Raw genomic sequence first — 8,995 nt, 5'->3', positions numbered from 1 at the left:
TTTCAACTGAATGTAGGATCAGAGATTAACCCTCAGGGAAGGAAAAGGGCTCCCTTGAGGAACAATCACAGGGCTCCTGCAAACAAGTGACCTGTTCTTCAGTCAAGGTAACAGATATTTCTGTAAACTAGTTGGCTATTCCAGCCTCAGCCTGCTGTCCACTGTCTCCTGTTAGAAGTCCAGAAGTTTAATAATCTCGTATCCTTTCCAGTAATCCTTAAGTCAAAACTGGAAATAGTAATACTTGCTGTATTGACTCTTTGGTTGAAGTTCTGATTAACAGCTGTTGGCCACATGATGGACTTCTGCAAAGGCTGATGGCCAAAGCAGTCTCTAAACACAAAAAAAGCAGCCACAAAACTGCAACAGCAACAAGCAAAACAGCCACGGATGCCCAGTTCCCCTCTCTGCACCTCTCACATCCACAGGATCTTTAAACCAGACACCCCTATAGCTGAGTAGCCTCAAAGTCAACTGGAAATTCACTCAAGTCTTGCTACTGTAGTGGTTCAAACCTGTCAGGAAGCTGGAACTGTTTGTTCCATAGAGAAAAGATTTTTAGCAGGAAGATTGAATCTTTAAAGATACATTTTTGTATTTCTCATCACTGAAAGGAACACAGAACAGGTAGGTACTAAGGTATCTTCTGCTCTTATACTCTCATCTCTGTGATTACAAAACCAAGTCTCAGTTTTATTGTAGCCACATGCAGGAGTGACATGTCACCTACTGTGATCTTATTTTCAGTGCTGATGGGAGGAGCAGGATCCAGTCCAAGCTGAAGCCGTCGCTGCTTTTCACAATATGCTTTCCATGTTTCTTCATTGAATCCATAGTTAAAGTAATCAGAAAGATCAGCACCTGACAAAGGGAGTAGAAGTTAGCGTAGGGATTCTAGCAGACTTGCATTCTCAAATTGTCCTTTAACTACTTAAATGAAGAGTCAAGAAACAAAAATCTTCTAGAGAGGATGATGCGGATGAAGAAATGACCAACACCGAGATGTCTTCAGGCATCAGCACTTTACTGAAGCTTTGCACTGCTTATATATCCTTTTTTCCTCCAGCACGCCCCAAGCACGCGGCACTCTTTCACTTTTCATTCATTACCCCTTATCACACACGCGTCTAAACAACTGACATGATTGCATAAATCCACCTATTCATGAGCCATTCTTTTACTTCTGACTGGTTACTAATTTTGGCACATAAACAATCTCTTATCTTGTCTCACACATTCTTTCTTGTTATTCTGTTTTTTGTTGTTTATTTTATCTTTGCTCAAGGTCAGGAATTAATTGCTCAAGGCTGAGGCCGCCTGCAGCTTCAGCTCTTAAAGCACCAACAAGAGGACAGCTTACTCTCCATTTCATTCTGTCAGAACGCTGCTGGGTGCCACAGCGGAGATGGCTGCATCTTTCTGTGGGAAGGGGACCACAATCTGAACAGCAGTGGGACCCTTTGGGACACAGAATACAGCACATACCCAGCCTATTAAAGAGATGCTTCCAACCACTTATTCACCAACCAGACTTTTTCAAACTGATTTCTCGCAATTGTCCAGGAGTTGAGTGCTGCGGAGAGCACAGGAATGACGGTTCCACCTACCACCACAAAAATGGATGGTGCCACAGAACCTTCCTCTTGGGCAGAGCTAAGCCAACACATTCCACTCCTGACCATCAGTTGCCTTTGCTGTTTTCTCTTGAGAAGAGATTTTGGGACTTGACCACTTCATGAAACAGGGCTAAAGTGGAAGTTTTTAATTGATATGTCTCAGATTACACAAGTAATTACAGTTCAGATCCTAGCTATAGCCTACCAAGTTTGTTATCTTACTTTGACAGTTTTCTGTGAAATGTGCCAATTTAGCATGAGCACTTCTGAATGAAAGAGGTGGCTACAAACTGCCTGCCAAGAAAACGGAGATGCAGAGGGATAAACATAGCTGCAACTAACTGTGAGGAATATAAGGCATACCTCACAACAGGAAGCCTTACAAAGCGTCTCCTAGCCCTGCTGAGGTGTCCCTCAAACATCCCCTTCACAAAGGTATTCCTAGACAGACCAAGTCTAAAACAAAGAGCTGATACATAAGGGCTCAGCAAAACACTTTGACCATGCTGAGCTTGGATCTATTCAGTGAGGTTTAAGTTTATCTTCCAGGTAGGCCACTCTTCCTGTTGTACCACCTAAATATGCAAATTTCACCACCAGAGACTCGGCAACACAATATTTACATATCTATTTTATCAGCCCTCTATCAGTTCTTCCAGACCATATTTCTTCTTTCTCTTCCTCACTTAAAGAGATACAAACTTGCAGAACAATTAACTGTAAAGGATATAAACCTGAAAGGCTGTTGAGTACACAAGCTATTTGCCATCTAAATTAAACTTGCAGGCCACACACCTCTGCAGACATCTTCCCTCTATTCATACCTCCACACTTCTAAGGCTAAATGGCTCCGTTTTGGTCCAGGGATGCCAGCATGACCACAATGATTTCCATGCTTCATCTATGAACTTCACTTCATCAGATTCCTTCTAACTTGTTTTCTTCCTAGTCCCCCTCTTTCTCACTTGACAAACAATGGGAAATCCCCTGCAGAAAAAAGGCTCCGCTTTCTGTACTGTCTGTACTAGCTACTGATCATCAGGGAGAGCTTTAGTGCCAGTGTGATACCATGACACATCAATGTCATTATTAGAGTTGTTATATACTCTGATGTCCTTCATTTCAGGAAGGCAAGAGATACCAAAACCACACCACAGACAACTTTATAAAAACGCTACTTACTTAGTGTAGCAGTATTTCTGAAAGATAAATAAATCCCAGGGGCTGGCAGGGAGAAGAATTATTTCTGAGAAGAGGCAAGTGGATTTTTTGCTTCAGTTAACATTTCATCATAGTATGTTTTACAAGAGTAGCACAGCAAAACTTTGGATCTCTTTGGTTCCTGCGTTTACTTTTCTATCTAATTCAGATGAAACCCAGAAGTTTATTTGTAGCATCCTACAGCTGTCATGGAAGAGGCACTTCTGAGTAGAAATCGCCCCAATATTAATCAGGAAGACAAAAGAGACTATGTACATATTAAAACCCGCTGTGCAACGTACTATTTGTCTGGACACAGTCTAGATAATACTGTCTAGAAGAAATAAGCAGGGACTGCTCACTGACAGTTACGCACCTAGGGTAAGAATACAGCAAAGGCAGAGAGATGGCTTTCCTATCGTGACGTGTTCATGTGGTAATTCCCCTCACTGCCCTCTGCAAGGGGTACTGTCCTGCAAAAGTGTGGACATCCCCAGGACCCACTTGAGAAGGGTGCATAGGGACAACTCTGAGCTTGGCCATGGTGAGACAGAACAGGCAAGCTGCTGCACATGAAGATAAGACCACACATCATCAACAGTCAAATCCTGATCCTACTCAATTGACTTTAAGGCCAACAAACATTATCGCAGTGCAGTATTTTCTGTAACTAAGGAATGAATGAAATAGAACATTACAAAAAACAGTTGATCCCTTTAGGGCAGGTAAAGTAACAGAGTAAATGCAACCCAATTTTAGGCAGAAGCATGGCTTGATCAATCAGTAAACGTCATTGATTGTCTAAGCAGGCATCAGAGGCTGATCAATACGCAGTTGTTACAACTTCCCTGTTCCCTGGCAGCAATAAATGAACAGAAATCACATGTGAAATTAAAAAGAGACAACTAAAAGTGCAGAAAATAGTTACCACAAGAAACTGTGAGGACCTACCTGGTTTCCTCCAGGGTTTGTCTTCAAATGAATCTAAATCCACTTCTATAACAGGCAATCCGTTTATATTCCCTGCAGCATCTAAGTCAATACCTTTGGGCTGCAACTTGGCTTTGGAGAGAGAGAAACCATTACTACTTTTAATGCAATGCCTTTAATTCACTCATTTGCTGAGGAAATTACTCCAACCAAAAATAAAGCACTACTGTGAATTCATTGCTGGCTTTACAGCACAAAGTTAATCACAATCAACTTTTTAATAAAAAATACTTTGGTCACTCTATAAATAAATAGCCAGGGTATTGCAGCTAAACAGCAGAGAAGCAAATTCCACCCAGACTGATACTACAGACAAACTGAGTAAATTATGAGAGCGGAGCATGCATGAAATTTACCCCAAATGAAAAAAAAAAAAAAAAAAATTCTCCCCAGGCAAAATATTTATTTTTTCCCTCCCAAAATACACACATTTTCTCATAACAAGAGACTTTTTCAGGATGAGTCTAAAGTGGACCGTGTACTAACTGGAGTCAGCACAAATCTGTCGGGTACAGAATCTTCAAGGGGAAACTGTTCTTATTTTCTCAATCAGAAGAAAGTCTTTTGCATAAAGAAATTAATGGAAGTAAGTATATGAAGAACAGTCTCACATGTGAGGAAGGACAGAAACCAAATCCCAATATACAGTATAAACTAAACTGAGTGGTGGGGAAAATTTCATCTGCAGAAATATGCATACCTGCTACTCAAGGTCAGAGTTTGTTTCTTCTAGTATCTTACAATGCAAGTAGTTCAGTGTACTGACCACAGAGTTAAAAAGTTTTTCTCCAGGCAACTTAAAATGTTTGGCCCCAGTGCAAGAATACAGGTAAAAGTAATAATCAATTTACTTTTTTCCTAGTTTAAACAAAATTATAATCAGCTTGTTCAGTGATGGGTAATTAAATCACTCCATCACACCCTGCACCCTCAGAGTGTTCTAAGTGTATTTATCTTTAGGAAAAGCAGTTACTATTCCTACTTTAAATAAGATGCACTAATTTTACATCCTTCCAAACAAAGACCAAGATTTGCTGCTGCTCCAGTTGCCAGTGCCAGATAAGTGAAATATTGTAAAATGTGAAGGATAAAAATAACAGCAATACCTGAAGCAGTTGCTCCATAGCCTCTACCCGTTTTTAAGTTTAGATTCATAGGAGTTCCCCTATATGGAAAAGAATCACTACGTTGGTATTTGAACAAATTACTTGGTTGAAGATATTAATGCAAAATATATTCAAGCCTTGATATCCTTCAGGAGATGCTCAGTTCACTTGGGTTTATTCATGCCTCTCTACGACTTTTAGTACTAAGTCTCAACACCTTAAAAGTGAGGTTCATTTGCCACATAAGTTTCCCTAACCCTACAGAAACCCAGCAAACGTACTTACTGACCAACAACAGAACACAAGAGGATTGTCTTGAACCTGAAGGGACAGGCTGTTTCAAAGGGTGGCAGTTACCATTCTGACCAGGAATGTACTTAAGTGTTTAAATGGAACTGAACAACGTGGAAATCACAGCTGCACATAGAGCACAGCATGAGGTGAGAAAGGGAGAAGCAGCAGATTTCGAAAAGAATGTCTGCAAAATCTAGTGAGCTGCTAACGGATGGAGCATTGCTATTCAGAGCAACTCATCAGCCTGAAACCACCTCTGCAACAAGAAAAGGAAATTATCCATAAAGTAGAAAAATAAGAACATGCTGCAAAGCACATCAAAGTAATTTCCTTAAGAGAAAGGCTGCTAGCAGCAAGCAAAAATGCTGCCTTATTATTTTTATTCAATGCAAATAAGGTACAATTTTAAGTCAGTGACATAATTTCCTGGTTGACAAATCCAGCCTCACCATTTCTGAATCATGAAAAATCGTAACACTTGAAAATTAGTAAATTCACAGCTTATGCAAATTCTTATCAATACAGATTTTGGTTCTTGAAGCTTTCACAGATGACAAGTTAAATACAACTTCCCACCTCTGATTTTGCCCGATGAAGCACAGTAATCATTTGGTTAATTTTCCAACATCAGATTGATGAATTATCATTCCTATTTTTAAAAACGGATTCTCCGACAAGCAATTGCAGGACAGAGCTGCCCATCAGTTTCTAATCCCATTCTGGTGTTCTGGCTGTTACTCCCATGTCTCCCAGAACACTGATCAGCTCTTGTCCTCACTTTCAATCCAAATCAACACACTAGAGCTACCTCAGATCAACAACAGACACCGCAGTCAGCAATACATACATGTATGATGGTGCTCCTGTTTTAATGTTGCCAATAGTAACTTTCACGTCGTCATCATCACTGTCGCTATCACTGTCATCTTCATCATCTTCACCACTTGGAAGGGCCTAGCAACAGTAAAAGCACACAGGAGCTCATTAATACATAATATATTTATGGTTGGAGTTAATGATCTTAAAGGTCTTTTCCAACCAAAAGTATTCTATGATTCTAAAAGTGATAAATTCCCAGGGACAGTAAGCCAAATCTTACAGATCTTGTATGATGAAGGACTATTAGAAATAATTATTCTGATATAAAGACATAACTTTCTGCTGCACTCCAAGGCTGTACAAAGTTGTCTTTGGAAGCAAAAACCACGGAAGTAACCAGCCTTCAACATAAATGGACAGGTGCCCACAAAGAAACTGCTATGTCCTTTGAAGAAGTGATCCTACATGAGAATCAGGGTAACATTTCTGAAGGTGGGGAAGGTTTAGCTCGGTTCTAAGAATTTCATCATGTCCCAGGTTCCTCTACCCTACTCTCTTTGAAAGAGCTAGGACTTTTCTGACCCATCTCCCTCATGGGTCCACGGTGAAAGTACACAATCACAAATAAATTCACCAGGCTTCACCTAAGAACCTTGGAGCAAACATTCTTGCATCACAGCTTTTGTGGTAGGAAGCCTCTGAGGAGCTCAGTTTGGCTTATTTAGCACAATCAGTCCCCAAATCACTAAATTTACATAAAAACTTTACAGCTGCTGATTCGACTCCAGTGCAGCACCACTGTTGCAGCACAATAGCAAAGCAAGTCTTCCAGATATCCAGCAGCGCAGTTTTGCAAGATGCATGAGCTGAATTAACATCTCACCACTACAAAAGGGTATGAGGAAAGTGTTCCTAACCCTCTCTCCTTTTCCACAGCACATTGGTTTGTCAGAATTCTGCATGAGCCCTCGACATATCAGAGTGGCAGAAAATAAATCCAGCAAAAAAACTAGACAAGAGGGGGTGGAGAAGCAAGCCTCCTCCTACTCTTTCAGCACTGAGCCACTAGATTACGTTCTAAGAGGTCTGAAGCTGAATCAAAACTGACTCCCAGCACTTTGGGCTTTCTATCCCAGTGTTTCCCATATTTTACTGACCCTTGAGAAGTCATACTAAATATTGAGCTGGAGGTAACATCATGTTCTGCTTTTCTTGCCAGGCTGCAGCATCAGAGGCCCTCATCTGTCTCTTCAGCAGGCATAAGCAATACTTAGATTCACTACCCACCACACAATGTAGGCTGAGAAGCCTGTTGCTGTAGCTGGCATTGGGAACTGACTACCAGTACATTCCTACAGTAGAAATGTAACGTACTAGGCAGTTTCAGCATCTGTAATCTTGTATCTTTTTTATCCATGAGTATCAAGAAGCACAAAAATAACCGTTTGCAGTGGAACACATACATGTTGCGACATCTCTCGGTCTTCATTGCTGACAGGCCGGTTCTCCTGAGGAGCATCTTGCAAAGGATGAGAAGATTCTGCATGTCTAGTAAATGTGACAGAGAAAAGAAAGTGGACAAGGTATATAGAGGTTTACCTATAAACACTGCACAAGCATTCATCCAGGTGACTTTTGTATAATGGTTTGATTCATGTAGTGTGTTTATTCTGCTGGCAGTTAGCTCAACTATAGGACAAAAAAATAATCAGCCTTGCTTGGCTTTGCTTTTGTTGGAAAGAATCAGTTTAGTGCTTCCAAAGTTCAGCACAAACACAACTGCTAGGAATAAGACCATAATAAGCAAAGCTTCACCTTGTCCTTAAGGATGCTCATAATTATACTTGTATTTAATAGCCAGCGAGGGCATCTGTCCTACAGAGATTAAGGAAAAAGTTATTTTAGTGTTGCTACAAATAGTTTACATTAATAAGTAGTTAAAATTCAAAGAAGAAAAGACAGATAATCATCCACCCAATCTTCTCATTCATTACCAATTAGTCCTAATGCAACAACAGTCAGGTTCAGATTTACCTCCATTTAGAGTTTGTACAAATGTTAACGTTTTTTAATGCATTAGCCAAGCAAGAAAGTCAATCTGGTATACACATGCTAGGAAAGAGTATGCTGTGTAACAAAACTAAAATACAAAGAGATATAATTTTTTTCTAATGTCAGAGGTGAAACCTAGTAGAACTTCAAAATAATTCTGACTTTTCAAAAGAGACAATGAGAATAGCCCAGAAAACACAATTCTCTGCCAGTACTTTGTGAAGATGTTGCTATTACTTTGAAATCCCATGTTGGATAATAAACATACGTAATATTATCTTCAAAAAGAAACATATTTAACACCTAAAAGAATCCAAACACTGGTCAGATTAAAGCCATTTCAGAGGCAGCAGGAGAGTAAGACAAAAGACCACGCAACTCGGAAAGCAGTTCACATAAAAAAAGAACAAATGAACAATTTGAGCAGATACTGAAGGTCCCATATCAGAAAAGCCCCGTACACAAGGAAGTTCAACAATCAAGCCTAGATCAAAAAAGAAGGGTTTTTAAACCAAAGAACTAGAGGTCCCATTTTTGCCAAGTTCCTGAGGTGACAGCTGAAGACACTTGAAATTACAAAAAGCAGCCAAGATGTCTAAGAGCCTCTACAAGTATTTCAAAGTTGCAGACACAGGCTATTGCATAAGGATCAGAAGATGTACCACAGGAGAAAATCTCACAGATGGCTCCAACATAAGGATCAGAAGATGTACCACAGGAGAAACTCTCACAGATGGCTCCAGAACCTTTGGCATTTTGTTTGCCAAATCCAAACAACTCATAACATTGACCTCAACCCTGGAATTTTCTTAAGAATCCAAGATGACTGAATTAAGGAAGAGTCACAAGTATTACCTTCAGCTTCAAGTCACATGAAGTATCTGTGGGTGTGCATTAAAATTTGTGAATTGGAGTTCA

The 8,995-nt window shown here is 40.0% G+C and overlaps 1 protein-coding gene across 1 annotated transcript in view; it reads right to left on the bottom strand.

Annotated features, from left to right (window-relative positions):
- LOC104531300 (pre-mRNA 3'-end-processing factor FIP1) overlaps positions 1 to 8,995 on the bottom strand; it is a 26,677-nt gene that overhangs the window by 16,151 nt on the left and 1,531 nt on the right. The window contains exons 2-6 of the mRNA XM_010176151.2: positions 7,489 to 7,573; positions 6,054 to 6,160; positions 4,913 to 4,971; positions 3,768 to 3,878; positions 731 to 861 (exon numbers count right to left, since the gene is read on the bottom strand). Of these exons, the coding sequence (XP_010174453.2) occupies positions 731 to 861; positions 3,768 to 3,878; positions 4,913 to 4,971; positions 6,054 to 6,160; positions 7,489 to 7,500 (420 nt within the window). The 5' untranslated portion in view covers positions 7,501 to 7,573. The remainder of the gene's footprint in view (positions 1 to 730; positions 862 to 3,767; positions 3,879 to 4,912; positions 4,972 to 6,053; positions 6,161 to 7,488; positions 7,574 to 8,995) is intronic.

Source organism: Antrostomus carolinensis, unplaced genomic scaffold (assembly GCF_000700745.2).
Source record: "Antrostomus carolinensis isolate BGI_N321 unplaced genomic scaffold, ASM70074v2 scaffold4429, whole genome shotgun sequence".
Taxonomy (NCBI): domain Eukaryota; kingdom Metazoa; phylum Chordata; class Aves; order Caprimulgiformes; family Caprimulgidae; genus Antrostomus; species Antrostomus carolinensis.
The sequence above is the reverse complement of the archived record's forward strand: the minus strand, read 5'-3'. Positions and strand labels throughout refer to the sequence as shown.